At 37.2% G+C, this 14973-nt stretch overlaps 1 protein-coding gene across 1 annotated transcript in view; it reads left to right on the top strand.

Annotated features, from left to right (window-relative positions):
- UGCG (UDP-glucose ceramide glucosyltransferase) overlaps positions 1 to 10521 on the top strand; it is a 46320-nt gene extending 35799 nt beyond the window's left edge. The window contains exons 5-9 of the mRNA XM_004372163.2: positions 285 to 397; positions 5498 to 5676; positions 6699 to 6785; positions 7292 to 7481; positions 7934 to 10521. Of these exons, the coding sequence (XP_004372220.1) occupies positions 285 to 397; positions 5498 to 5676; positions 6699 to 6785; positions 7292 to 7481; positions 7934 to 8104 (740 nt within the window). The 3' untranslated portion in view covers positions 8105 to 10521. The remainder of the gene's footprint in view (positions 1 to 284; positions 398 to 5497; positions 5677 to 6698; positions 6786 to 7291; positions 7482 to 7933) is intronic.
- Positions 10522 to 14973: the final 4452 nt, after the last annotated feature.

Below are 14973 nucleotides of genomic sequence, written 5' to 3'. Positions count from 1 at the left end.
CCCATAATTCCAGTGTGGAGGTTCAGAAAAGGGGGATAATGGTTTCAAAGTGTATCCTGCCTCTCGTACATAATAGGTATAGAGATGACAACGTGTAGAGTAAATTAGCTTACCATGAATTATGCCTTTTTGTAATTTTGTATTATGCTCAGAAAGATTATTAAGATTCATCTTGTTAGATCCAAATGTTAAAAAGAATTTAATAAAAACTCACAAAATATATCCTATACTAGTGAACATTTTACTAAAATATGTTTCTCCTCCCCCTACTTTTTTTATTGTAGTAATTCCAGACACACTTACTGACATGGTTAATCAAATGACAGAGAAAGTAGGCTTGGTTCATGGGCTGCCTTATGTAGCAGACAGACAGGGCTTTGCCGCCACATTAGAACAGGTAAGTATGGTGGTCATAACTGATATGTTATCAGATCTCTGTAATCTCCAAGAAGTTTGAGACTATTATACGTGTAAGAGTTGGGATTAGCTACCTGAAGTTAATTGCATTAACTTTCTTTGGGAACCTACTGTGTACTAGTTGAGAATAGCTGTTTTCAATAGTGAGGAAATTCTTGGACCCCCTGGAATCACACTGCTGAACTGACTGCACACTGGCAGTACATGGATGTGCAAAGGAAATACCCTGTGATCTTATTTCCATCTGAACAGAGTATATTATTTTTTCTTATTGTCCTCACTTTCACTTCTGGAGTTCAGTTCTAGACTACTGACTGCATAAAAGTACGTGCTGTATATAGTTCTTTTAAAGATTCAGTCAGAAAAGAACCATTTTTAAATATCATGAAGTATTTCAAATACAGGTGGTCCCTGAGTTATGAATGAGATCCATTCCTAAGTCTGTCTTTAAGTAGACTTTGTAGATAAGTCAGAACTGGTACAAAATTCTTATTTAGTGTCAGTTAGTCAAGTGGAGCCCTGGTGGTGCAGTCGTTAAGAGCTCAGCTGCTCACCAAAAGGTCAGCAGTTTGAATCCACCAGCTGCTCCTTGGAAACCCCACATGGGGCAATACTACTCTGTCCTATAGCTATGACTGGAATTAACTTGATGGCAGTGGGTTTGGTTGGAGCCCTGATGGCAAAGTGGCTAAGAGCTTGATTTCTAACCAAAAAGTCAGTGGTTTGAATCCACCGGCTGTTCCTTGGAAGCTCTGTGGGGCAGTTCTCCTCTGTCCTATAGGGTCACTATGAGTCAGAATCGACTCAATGGCAGTGGGTTTGGTTTTGGTTTTAGTCAAATGTTTGTTTTACCTTTCTATGCATAGAGTAGCTAAAACGAATGGGAGAAATGATGAAGTAAAAGAGATGAACAGAAGATTTCAAAGGGCAGCTCGAGAAGACAAAGTAAAGTATTATAATGAAATGTGCGAAGACCTGGAGTTAGAAAACCGAAAAGGAAGAACATGCTCGACATATCTCAAGCTGTAAGAACTGAAGAAACAAATTCAAGCCTCGAGTTGAAATATTGAAGGATTCTATGGGCAAAGTATTGAACGATGCAGGAACCATCAAAGGAAGATGGAACGAATACACAGAGTCACTGTACCAAAAAGAACTGGCCAACATTCAACCATTTCAAGAGGTAGCATGTGATCAAGAACTTGTGGTATTAAAGGAAGAAGTCCAAGCTGCACGAAGGCATTGACCAAAAACAAGGCTCCAGGAATTGATGGAATACTAATTGAGATGTTTCAACAAACTAACGCAACCCTGGAAGCGCTCACTCGTCTATGCCAAGAAATTTGGAAGGCAGCTGCCTGTCAACTGACTGGAAGAGATCCATATTTATGCCCATTACAAAGAAAGGTGATCCAACAGAATGTGGAAATTATTGAAAAATATCATTAATATCACACGCAAGTAAAATTTTGCTGAAAATCATTCAAAAGTGTTTGCAGCAGTACATTGACAGGGAACTACCAGAAATTCAAGCCAGATTCAGAAGAGGATGTGGAACAAGGGATATCATTGCTGATGTCAGATGGATCTTGGATGAAAGCAGAGAATACCAGAAAGATGTTTACCTGTGTTTTGTTGACTATGCAAAAGGCATTCGACTGTGTGGATCATAACAAATTATGGATAACATTGTGAAGAATGGGAATTCCAGAACACTTAATTGTGCTCTTGAAGAACCTGTACATAGACCAAGAGGCAGTTGTTCAAGCAGAACAAGGAAACTGCGTGGTTTAAAGTCAGGACAAGTATGCATCAGGGTTGTATCCTTTCACCATACTTAATCTGTATGCTGAGCAATAATCCGAGAAGCTGGACTATATGAAGAAGAATGGGATATCAGGATTGGAGGAAGACTCGTCAACAACCTGTGATGTGCAAATGACACAACTTTGCTTGCTGAAAGCAAAGAAGACTTGAAGCACTTACTGATGAATATCAAAGACGACAGCCTTCGGTATGAATTGCACCTCAACATAAAGAAAACAGAAGTCCTCAGAACTGCACCAGTAAGCAATGTCATGATAAATGGACAAAGTATTGAAGTTGTCAAGGATTTTATTTTACTTAGATCCACAGTCAACACCCATGGAAGCAGCAGTCAGGAAATCAAACGACATTGCATTGGGCAGATCTGCTGCAAAAGACCTCTTTAAAGTGTTGAAAATCAGAGATGTCACTTTGAGGACCAAGGTGCGCCTGACCCAAGCCATGGTATTTTCAGTCGCCTCATATGCATGCAAAAGATGGACAACAGATAAGGAAGACCAAAGAAGAATTGATGCCTCTGAATTATGGTATTGGTGAAGAATATTGAATATACCACGGACTGCCAGAAGAAGGAACAAATCTGTCTTGGAAGAAGGACAGTCAGAATGCTCCTTAGAAGCAAGGATGGCGAGACTATGTCTCACATACTTTGGACATGTTTATCAGGAAGAATCAGTCTCTGGAGGAGGACATTATGCTTGGTAGAGGGTCAGCAAAAAAAAGAGGAAGATCCTCAAGGAGATGGATTGACACAGTGGCTGCAACAGTGGGCTCAAACATAGCAACGATTGTGAGGATGGCGCAGGACCAGGCAGTGTTTCGTTCTGTTGTACATGAGGTCGCTACGAACTGGAAGCAGCTCAATGGCACCTAACAACAATACATATAAAACACTTAAGAAACACTTTCAAATGACTCAGCGTTTTCATGAGCATCACAAAATAGTGCATGTGTTCGTTATTACGAACCATTGTATTTAACTTAAATTTTTAATACAACAGGCTTTATGGCAGTATGTTCTTATGTATGAGTTGTCTGTAAATCGGGCGTTTGTAACCCAGGGACTGTCTGAATATCAAAAAAAAAAAAAGGAAAGGTTTACTCAAGTCATTATAAAATTTATTTGATTTTCTTTTAAAGATTTCTAATAGCTGAGAAACTTATTTTGTGTTTTCCTTCAGTATATAAAAGGAGTACAAACTTGTATGTAGGGAACTATAAATTATGGAAGAGTATAGGAAGCAAAAATAGAAAATCACCCGAACCCTACCATTCAGAGGAAGTTTTTATTTAAAAAAATTGTTTTTTAAATCATTTTGGCACTTGAGGTTCTTTTTTTCTAAGTGCCTTTTAAAATACATAAGAATCCCTGGTTAGGCAGCGGTTAAAGCACTTGGCTGTGAACCAAAATGTCAGTGGTTCGAACCCACCAGACACTCTGCAGGAGTAAGATGTGGCAGTCTGCTTCCGTAAAGATGTACAGCCTTGGAAACCCTATGGGACAGTGCTGCTTTGTCCTGTAGGGTTGCTGTGCGTTAGAATCAACTTAACTGCAGTGGGTTTTGGTTGGGGTTTTAAACACATAGTTGAGATAGTACTCTAAAAACAGTTTTTATCTTATTCTTTCACTTCGTAAGCTTTTCCCCGTATCATTAATAAAAGTAGTTTTTTCTTGGCTGTTTCCTAATCTGTCACATGTGCATCCCATAATTGACCTAAGCATTGTGTACTGTTAAACATTCAGGGGAAAATCTTGTCTTAATGTTATAAGGGAAGGATATATGGTTTTAGTCTCTATATAGACGTTGACTTGCTTTCACGTCATCTGCAGTTATCTTCTCTTGAATTGCCATCTTATGATTGCCACAGATCTAAAGAGGGTAAAGGTACATTGACCTTTGGCAGTTTGAACCATGAACTCTTTCTTAATATTGCCTAGCAATGTATTTGTCCTAGTGCAGGAAAGCATTAGTCTTAAAAACCAGAGTTTTTGTTTAGTGAAAGAAACAGAAGTATACCCTGCCTCTAGTATATACTTTGGGTAGCTGCTTTAAAATTTGATGCAGCATATTCTTATTTATCACATTGTACTTTTGTTTTAGAAATATCCAAGTTGATGTATATGTCAGTGGTAAACATCTCCCAGAACACACCCACTTAGTTTAGTTTTAATCCTTAGAGGGCACTCTGCCATACTAAGAGTGGATGGAGATAGGCCAGAAGAGTGATTGCAGTCTGTAAAGAAGTCCTGGGAGCCTGAAACCAGTCCTTAGTCCCACCTTATTCCTGAATCCTTATTTAGTAATTGCATAAAGAATTAAGATGGATGCTTCTGGTCTCAAGTTTGGTTTGATTCAGTTCCATAAACACCAGGAGTTCATCGGAGTCTGGGCGTTGGGTAGGCAGTAAGATTAATTACTTAATCACCCCTTAAAATCTTTTCAGGCTATGCATGTTGTAACTCCTGTCATGAGAAAGATGACTGCTGTCTAATTCAAACTAACTAGAAAATGCAGTGTATCTAAGATGTAAATAATAAATAGGGTTTTATGGCTCTAATAAGTAAGGTTGATGACCATCTTTTTCTGCCATTGATTTAGCATCTTGTATATCTCATGACTTCATAGCATATCTAGGGAAAGGGCAGTAAGAGGGGAAATAGAATGTTAATACCTGCCTTATTTATAAGAAACATGTTGAAAAATAAAATTGGGATAATTGGGAAGAAGCTCAGTGCCTGGGGCAGGAAGCTTCTGGCTATGAAAGGATACAAAAAAGGGAAATAAGAGATTAAAGGAATTAACTATCTTATAAGTTGATATACCATGTATTACTTTTTATTATATATATATGTATTTATGTGAACATCTTAAAGACGCAATACATTAAGTATTTGTTAATAGTTTATATGCCGATAATGAATGATATTTTTATCTTATTTTCTATCCAAACTGAATCTCACAGTTTTAGGGAAGACAATATTTATTTGCAAATAGAATATGCTTTTCTCTCCTAAAAGTAAATATTTATTTGTAATGGTGATAATTATAAGAACAGTCAATCAAATAAGAAATTACTGCCTGCTATATGTAAACACTAGCGTATACCACTTTTTATTCAGGTGGTTTATATAAGAATAATAGGCTATTCATTCAATCACATTTAAAGATAATTCATTAGGAAAAAATAGTTTATATACATAATACTTACAACATAAAATTCTAATTTTATACATCTGTATTTTTTTTGGCAGGTGTATTTTGGAACTTCCCATCCAAGGTCCTATATCTCTGCCAATGTAACTGGTTTTAAATGTGTGACAGGAATGTCTTGCTTAATGAGAAAGGATGTATTAGATCAAGCAGGAGGGCTGATAGCTTTTGCCCAATACATTGCTGAAGATTACTTTATGGCCAAAGCGATAGCTGACCGGTAAGACTGAATTAAATTAGATCATAGACTTTTAGTACCTAACTTCTGTTGGTTTATTCTGTTTGTTAAACCCATGGAGTAAGGACAATTTTATTTTATATTTTAGTAGTGAATACAGAGTAGGTTAATATATAGCGTATGTCATATTAATTATTCATAGATATATACCAATGAAGCAAAGAAATGTTCTGATTCCTCTACATTCTCCACCTTAATATTGTTTGAAGTAATTAAAAGGGCACTTCTCTGTGATTGTGAATTTTCTTTAGTATAGATGTAAATTTGTATGTGTTTTAGAAGAATTAAAAATATCAGTGCAGTCCTAAGCCACTTGGTGAACATTTAAAGAATATCGTTTCAAAAATTTAAAATTTCTTGCTAGATTATTTGATACTTTGCTAAAAAGCCACCTAATGATTCATAACAGTTGACTTAACATTTCTCTTATCACAAAATACTACTTATTATCACAAAATACTACTTATTTTTAAAAGGGGTCACTGCCTTGTGTGGTAGTTTACTAAAAGCATGCTTAAAAGTTAAAGATTGTTTAAAAAAATTCTCTCATGATGGTGTTCATGGATTCATGGTTTCATAGTGTTTGTAATGAGATACATAATGCCACTTTTTGTTTATATTCTTGTTGAATATTCACACACACACATTCCTTTTTTTGGAAGGGTTAGTAATGATCAGAGATTAAACTGTTAAATAAAGAACACTCTCCATTGTGTACTTTCAGAAAGACTGCATTTTAAGTTTCTTAAACCATAAAGTACAGGGGTTGTAGTTCTTTCCAGCTCTTAAGATGTAACTATCATGGGCCAACATAACTGCTAAAATATCCATAAGTACAGTAGACCGTAAGTAATGTAAGAAGCCCGAGGACTGGGTTCACTCTGAACACCAGCAATTGCTTACTCTCCTCAGTGATGAATAAACACACAACCAGTCATGCTTGCCATGTGTTCATAGAGTTTGTTCATCATCATAGTTCATTGTAGAATTATCTTAATTTTCAGAGGATGGAAGTTTGCAATGTCCACTCAAGTTGCAATGCAAAACTCTGGCTCATATTCAATTTCTCAGTTTCAGTGCAGAATGATCAGGTAAATCAGCTCTCTCTCTTCTTCTTTTTTGTACTTTGTTCAAAGAAAGGGGGGTGAGGAGTGTAATTGTTACATGGTCTGACTTGGTAAAATAAAAATCTAAAGGTCATATATTTGTTTAGTTTAATTCCAGAAGAGGGAGTTTATCTTCTGTATTAAAATAAATGTTATATCTAAATATATTTTCTTTGATGTGTAGTACTGAAAGCATTCAAAAAGAGATGGGACTTTGATTGAATTTTTTTGTATGTTAACCTGGATTTTCTAACTTTTTTACACTTTGATTAAATTTTTTTAAAGCTTTATTTTTTATCAGAGTGTAGGCTGTTTAAATGAATTTATAGACTTCTGTGTACTAAATTAAAATAGAAAAGAGATTCCTAGAAAATGCTCTGAAGAGGAGGGGTTTTATATAAAAGGGTAAAGAATTGATCATTTTGGGGAGAAAACCTGATAACTCTTGAAACCAGCCTGTTCTTGAAAGGAAATTCTTTTTATTTTTTTAGGTGGACCAAATTGCGAATTAACATGCTTCCTGCTACAATAATTTGTGAGCCAATTTCAGAATGCTTTGTTGCCAGTTTAATTATTGGATGGGCAGCCCACCATGTATTCAGATGGGATATTATGGTATTTTTCATGTGTCATTGCCTGGCATGGTTTATATTTGACTACATTCAACTCAGGGGTGTCCAGGTATGTGGCTGAGCATGAAAAGGTTGGCAATTACTTGGCGGAACTAAAACTTTTCATTTATAAAAGATTGAAGAAAATCTCTCTAAGCCAATCTTCAGCTTCTCACTTGAAGGTTAATATCAGGTTTAAACATTCCCTAATGGAATGTTGATGCAAAACTTAACTTGATTTGCCACTTTCAGTTGGTTATAAAATGACTTTTAGGAAGGCTCCAAAAAATGATGTTAAGCAAATCAAAGTATTCAAACTAAGAATAATTTGGGTTAGCAGGTAAAGCTGCTTCTACTCATCATTAACATTTTCTTAAATGGTGTCGCATGGCAGTTAAATTATCTAAAGAAGCAGACTTGATTGTATGTAGTATACTTGGGAGAGTGAAATCCAAAAATTCTGTGTTTTAGTTATTTTAGCCTAATGGTCAGTAGATTAATTTTTTTTTTTTAAATTCCTAGGGTGGCGCACTGTGTTTTTCAAAACTTGATTATGCTGTAGCTTGGTTCATCCGCGAATCCATGACAATATACATTTTCCTGTCGGCATTATGGGACCCTACTATAAGCTGGAGAACTGGTCGCTATAGATTGCGCTGTGGAGGCACAGCAGAGGAAATCCTAGATGTATAACTACAGCTCTGTGACTGTATATAAAGGAAAAAAGAGAAGTATTATAAATTATGTTTATATAAATGCTTTTAAAGATCTACCTTCAATAGTTTTATCACATGTATGTTTTGGTAATTGTTCTTTAATTTATTTTGCATGGCACTTGCATCTGTGAGAGAAAATACAAAACAAACACACAAAAAAAATCTATAGTCTTGGCCAAATGGTACACTTTATTTTGTGGAAGTAGAGAATTAGTTCGAGGAAGCTGGGTTTGTTTTGTTATTGTCTGTTTATGTTTTTTTTTTTAAATAAATATATACATATATATACACACATATATATGAATGCTCTGCAACAAACTCTATGACAGTATCCTTCAGTAGAAAAAGTTTCTTATTTGTGAGTACACACTCTTAGAACATTTATGGGAGGGCAGCAGCTTTGTTCTGGGGTTTAGAAAAGCCTGGAAGGTAATCAGTTTTTGTGTCTACAGTGAATGTTATTGTTCAGCGAACAACCCACAGTGTGGTACTGAGAAACTTTTTCATGCTTTATGCCTACCTCTTGTAGTTGTTGCAGAGTAAGTTTAAATTGTAATAAGGTAGATAGGTCTTGCAAAAACAAACAGAAAAACTTAAAAAAGAATAAAAGAGCTGGAGTCTATTATTTATATGAATCTGTGAGAGATATTTTTCGGTCTCACTGCAATGAACCAAAAGTGGCTGAGTTTGGTTTTTAATTGTAGCCATTTATTGAAGGCATCTTTTTGACCAACTCTTGTTGGTTCCGTCTTGAACCATTGTTAATCACTGTGCTGTAATTAGTCTAGCTAAGCCTTTCCTTCCCTGCTCCTCACCCAACCTACCCTGTCTTTCCGTAACTTTTTTCAGGGGGGGACTGGGAGTGGTTTTGTTTTAGTGTGAGTGAATGTTTTGATAGTTGTGAGGAAAAAAGCATTTCAGACACATTTCGCACATGAGCTATTTTCTTACACAGTATGTCTTATTGTTAATAAGAATGTAATTTCATGACAGGTGTTCAATATCTTTTTTAAGTAAGTAAATATTCTAGCCATCAGTAAATAAATTGCAGTGGAGTATTAAGAGGGGACAAGATGAATTTTATTGTTAAAATTAATCAGTATCAAACTAAGTCTACTGTGTGTGTGTGTTGTGTGTGTGGTTTTTTGTTTTTTTACTATTACAGTTAGTCTAGTCTTATTTAAATTGGACTTTTGTATTCCAGTTTGTATGACAAAATAGACTAGATGAATGCTAGTTGTAAATGCATGCTGTATTTCATTCCTCTCTTCCCATCATGCCGCTAAACTTGCTTGTCAGGTTGTGCTTAACTTGTGGTGAACTGGACTTGTTTTTGTTTTAAAAAAATAAGGAAAAATGTAAAGGACAGTGCATAAGCCTTTCTTTCTTTTTTTGGTAGTAGTAGTCTTGCTTTTTCTTCCGAATTGGGTGGCATGTTGTCCATATGGATGCCTATACTGCAGGGCTAACACTGGCAATATGGCAGCTGTAAATTCTAAGTTATACACTTTCCATGTCCAAGCATAACTGTGTAGCATATTAGCAATAACTATATGTTTATAGAAAATGGACACTTCCACTTCACTGAGCCAATTCATTTAATTGTCTAACGACTATACACATGGTTTAAATTGCAATATATCTATAAATGTGTATATACTATGTATACACATTATATTTAAGCTTTTCTCTGGGCCAAAATGTTTCATCCATTTTTTTTTTTCTTTTTTGCCTTATGATGAATTTGTTTGAAGGGCATTTTCTTCATGAACAAAGGCTTTGATGCATAGTCCTTTTTTTATGTGAATAGGGTAGTACTGTTCCCTTAGGAAAGTTGCACAGTGAAAACCAGTCTAGTTGTGACCCACTATGCGTCTATTTTTTTAAGTCATTATTACACAAGTTGAATTTTGCTGACTGTGTTTGTAATTTGTTGGTTTGTTTAATGAAGTTTGGTTGATGCCATCATTTGCACTGCTGAAATGAAAGCTTGCTTATTACTTAGCTTTATGTTGATCTCAGTTTGGGCAATGTAACAACAAAACCAAAATGGCTGAACAGACTTCTTGTGTTTTGTAAATATATTTAAAAAAAAAAAAAAAAAAAGACTGTTCTGTATGTGCTTTATGTGGTAGTGGAGTATTTCCTGAAAGTGAAACTTCACATAAGCAGACAGAGTGATTCTTTGTGTAGCAAATTTGGAGTGATGATAAAATGGTAAGAAATGATATAAATGTTGAAGAAAGCATCACAACAGAACTGTAGGAGTCCAAATTTAATAAGCTGTCTATAAAAAAAACTCGACAAGTGTCTAGAATATATGTTTTATTATTTAAAATCATTGTCTTAAGTTTTTTGTTCAAAAATAAAAATTTGAATACAATCAAAACATTAGCAATATGTATTTTTGTTTACTGTCTTTTTACTTTATATAAATTATCTAACATGCTCAGCGATTCACGTCATAATTATTGTAAGTCTATCAAATGCTAATTTTTTTTTCTTTTTTTTTTTGTGCTTGTGTTACAGGCAGGCTTATGACTTGAAGTAGGACTTTTCTACTTTAGTTGTACATTGGAATCACTTGGAAAACTTTAAAAGAAGTACAGATGCCTGGGCCCTGCCCGCAGAGATTATGGTTTAATTAGTCTGTGGTGGGGCCTGAGCTCTGCTGGTGATTCTACTGTACAGCCAGGATTGAGACCCACAGGCCTATAATAACATTTAGTAAAGACCCAGTGGTCTCTTTGGACCTTTTTCACTGGACTCACAGTCTGAAGTCAGCGTTACAGATCTTCCCACTATAAGACAAGGTAGAACCGCCCCATAAGGTTTCCAGGGAGCAGCTGCTGGATTCAAACATGCCGACCCTTTCGGTTAGCAGTTGAGCTCTTAACCACTGTGCCAGCAGGGCTACGAGAGAAGAATACTAGAGAGCAAATCCCAGGGAAGGAAAAATCTAAAAGGGATCTAACCATGGCCTACTGGAGGCTCCATTCCCAGCACTTTGACCTACCTAGTAAACAAGATCATTCCTCCAAGTGTGTAAAGTATACTTCTAAGCCTAAAGTTTTAAGAAATATCAATAAAAAATTGAGTGTAAGTCTTAGAATTTTATAGCTAGGCAGACCTCGAAGAGTTATTTTAGAGCATTGAAGCTGAGACTGTCACTATGAGAATTGTGGTCACAGGGGTTAAGTAACCGTATATGCATGTATCAGGCTCAGTGCTGCATAGTTCTCCACTGGAGCACATTGTTTAAAGTTCTGTTTACAACAACCTTAAAGCTTATTACAAAAGCCTTAAAATTAAAAACCCACAGTTTATAACCATCTATATTCCAGCTCTTAAAATTTGTTATAGAGAATCAATGTCACTGAATTATACATGTAGAAACTGTTGAATTGGTGTATGTTTTTCTGTGTATATTCTCAACAACAACAAAAATAAATGGTATTTAAAAAACTGTTCTAGAGAACCAGATTCAAACCTGCTGAACAAGAATGTAAATTATAAAGCTAGTTTAAGGTAAAATGCTTTGCATACATTATTTATAGAGAAGATCATAGTACATACCATAAGACTACGTTTATGTAAATGAGAACAACCCAGACATTTCCTTTTGAAATTTATTTGGAGATAATGCTTGAATTATTATTCAAGTTATTTTTACGAGCATATCAACTTTATTTTGTTGGAAAGAAAATAAACATTGCCAAATGGTGGGCAGCTGTCCCTGCAGAGCTGCAAGGATATGCACTGAATTGAGTAATTTGCCTTAAAAAATATCATCTATGTCTACCAGGTATTTTAAATTATTATCTCAACCTTTTCTAAAGAATGAAAATACAGGTTTTTGACAGTTCCTTAATAAGCTAGTTACCTAAGAACTAAAATATACTCAACCCTTTGCATAGCCCCTCCCCAGTCCTGGGAGAGATCGGCCGAGACTGTGACTGTGACTGTATGTGGGTTGGATTCATGTGGTTATGCTGTTTAGTCTGTTAGTCATCAAGACATCCATGCAACAGTATGGACTTGTAATTATCTAAACAATTTAGGGATATCATTTATTTCTATCTGGGACTAAAAGTAGCTGCACCATCCTCCCTCGCTACCCCACCCTTCTTATTGCAGTTGTGCCACCTTGTTTTGCCCTTGTCACTAGCTCTGGAACTTCTGTCATCCCTCTTCATGACTGACCAACACCAGGCCAGCCAGAGGAACACAGGCAGGATGCTAGAAGAGTCAGGTCTGGAGTATGGAAAAGGAGTGAAGTTAGAAGTGGGGACTTGGGAGTCATTTCCATACAGGTGATAGTGGAAGACAGTGGATGAGACAACCAAAGACAGTGTCAACTGATGAGAGCCAAGGGCAGAATCCTGGCCAATTTGGAGATACTGGGAAAGAGAAGCATCTAGGAAAAGAGGCTGCCATGCCTGGGGTCAGACACTGTGCCCTTTGGTAGCTATGGGACTTCAGGCAGGTTACTTATCTGAGCCTAAGTGTATTAATATGTGGAATGGGAGATATTAAAGCACCTCCTGATATTGTAGAGATAATTAAATGAGGTATATAAAGATGTCACTTAGAGAACCAAGGTTTGCCTGACCTAAGCCATGGTATTTTCAATCGCCTCATGCATGTGAAAGCTGGACAATGAATAAGGAAGACCAAAGAAGAATAGATGTCTTTGAATTATAGGTTAGAGAAGAATATTGAATATACCATGGACTGCCAGAAGAACAAACAAATCTGTCTTGGAAGAAGTACAGCCAGAATACTCCTTAGAAGCAAGGATTGTGAGACTTTTTCTCACGTATTTCGGGCATGTTATCAGGAGGGGCCAGTCACTGGCGAAGGACATCATGCTTGGTAAAGTAGAGGGTCAGCAAAAGAGAGGAAAACCTTCAAGATGGATTCGCACAATGGCTGCCACAATGGGCTCAAGCATAGCAACCATTGTGAGGATGGTGCAGGACAGGACAGCATTTTGTTCTGTTGTACGTATGGTTGCTGTGAGTCGGAACCGACTCGAAGACATCTAACAATAACAATGTAAAAACGTTGTTGTTAGGTGCTGTTGAGTCAATTCCTATGCTTAGCGACCCCACGTGACGGAGTAGAACTGCCCCATAGGATTTTCTGGGCTGTAATCCTTATGGGATAGAGCCTTGGCAGTGCAATGTTTAAGTGCTCTGCTGCTAACTGAAAGATCGGTGGTTTGAATCCACCAGAGGCTTCACTGGAGAAAAGACCTGACCATCTGCTCCCATAAAGATTACAGCCTAGGAAAACCTATGGGGCAGTTCTACTCTGTTATGTAGGGTCGTTATGAGTTGGAATTGATGCAATGGCACATGGTAACAGCAGTCTTTACGGGAGCCGATCACCAGGTCTTTTCCCGCGCAGCCACTGGATGAGCTTGAACTGCCAGCCTTTCAGTTAGTAGCTGAGTGCTTAACCATTGTGCCACCAGGGCTTCTTCATATAAAATGGAGTGATGATGGTAAATTCAAAGAAGAAAGATGTAGTAAAAGGAGTGTCATGGGTACCTTAGAGAGAGAGGGGATCATGGTCAATTAGGAATGAGAAAAGGCTAGTGAATTCTGGAGCGGGCACTCCAGGTGACCACTGCAGTGTCACCAGCTCAGCTGGATCTCAGTCCATGGCAAATTGTCTCAGTAATAGATGAAGTATCAGCATGTGAGTAATAGAGCTTCCTTAAGGATGATGTGCCTTGTTTTCCGTAATAATGTATTTTCTTCAATGAGAGGGGACTTTTCAATTAGAGGCAGAAATTGCTCCTGACTCTAAGAGTGTCTGTGTGATGGTTGTACCAGAAAAATGTTTTGAGAACTCCTAGACCTAGAAAGCCAATTTGGAAGAGTGGAAGGACCAGAAATCAGATGATCTGGGTGTAAAGAGTAAGAAGAAATGAAAACTATGGGTACAGATATTTGGGAACTGCAACAGTGATGTGTTTCCTACACAAGGTCCCCAGTTAATACTAGGCTGAAAACAATTCTGCTTGAATTTCTCAAGAATTCAAGTCAGAAAGAGACAACAAAGGATAATCGTCCACCCCAATCTTCCAGTCCTGTGACTATCCTAGACCAATCTCTGTATGACATGATCAGCATCCAATAAGGAGCTTTGGGCTCTGCAGCCCTGCACATAATCTGCACCTTTTCATTTTGTCCTTATTTTGCCTTTTCTTTTTTTTTTAAATAGCTTTTTGCTTACAGGCATACCTCAGAGATATTGAAGGTTTGATTCCAGACCACCACAATAAAGCGAATATTGCAATAAAGTGAGTCACATGAATATTTTGGTTTCCCACTGCATGTAAAAGTTATGTTTACACTATACTGTAGTCTATTAGGAGCCCTGGTGGTACAGTGATTAAGAGCTACAGTGAGCTACGGCTGCTAACCATAAAGGTGGGCAGTTCGAATCCACCAGCTGCTCCTTGGAAACCCTATCCGGCAGATTTACTCTGTCCTGTAAGGGCACTATGAGTCAGAATCGACTTGATGGCAACGGGGTTTTGGTAGTCTATTAAGTGTGTGTCTTAGTTAACTAGTGCTGCTATAACAGAAATACCACAAGTGGATGGCTTTAACAAACAGAAATTTATTCTCTCACAGTCTAGGAGGCTAGAAGTCCAAATTCTGCGTGCCAGCTCCAGGGGAAGTCTTTCTCTCTGTGTTGGCTCTGGGGGAAGGTCCTTGTCATCAGTCTTCCTCTGGTCTTGGAGCTTCTCAGTGCAGGAACCCTGGGTCCAAAGAACGCGCTATGCTCCAGGTGCTCAGGTGCTTCTTTCTTGGTGGTATGAGGTGCCCC

The sequence above is a fragment of the Trichechus manatus genome, unplaced genomic scaffold, assembly GCF_000243295.1.
Source record: "Trichechus manatus latirostris isolate Lorelei unplaced genomic scaffold, TriManLat1.0 scaffold00016, whole genome shotgun sequence".
NCBI classification, from domain to species: Eukaryota; Metazoa; Chordata; class Mammalia; order Sirenia; family Trichechidae; genus Trichechus; species Trichechus manatus.
Note: the sequence above shows the minus strand (reverse complement) of the source record. Positions and strands in the feature narration are given on the sequence as shown.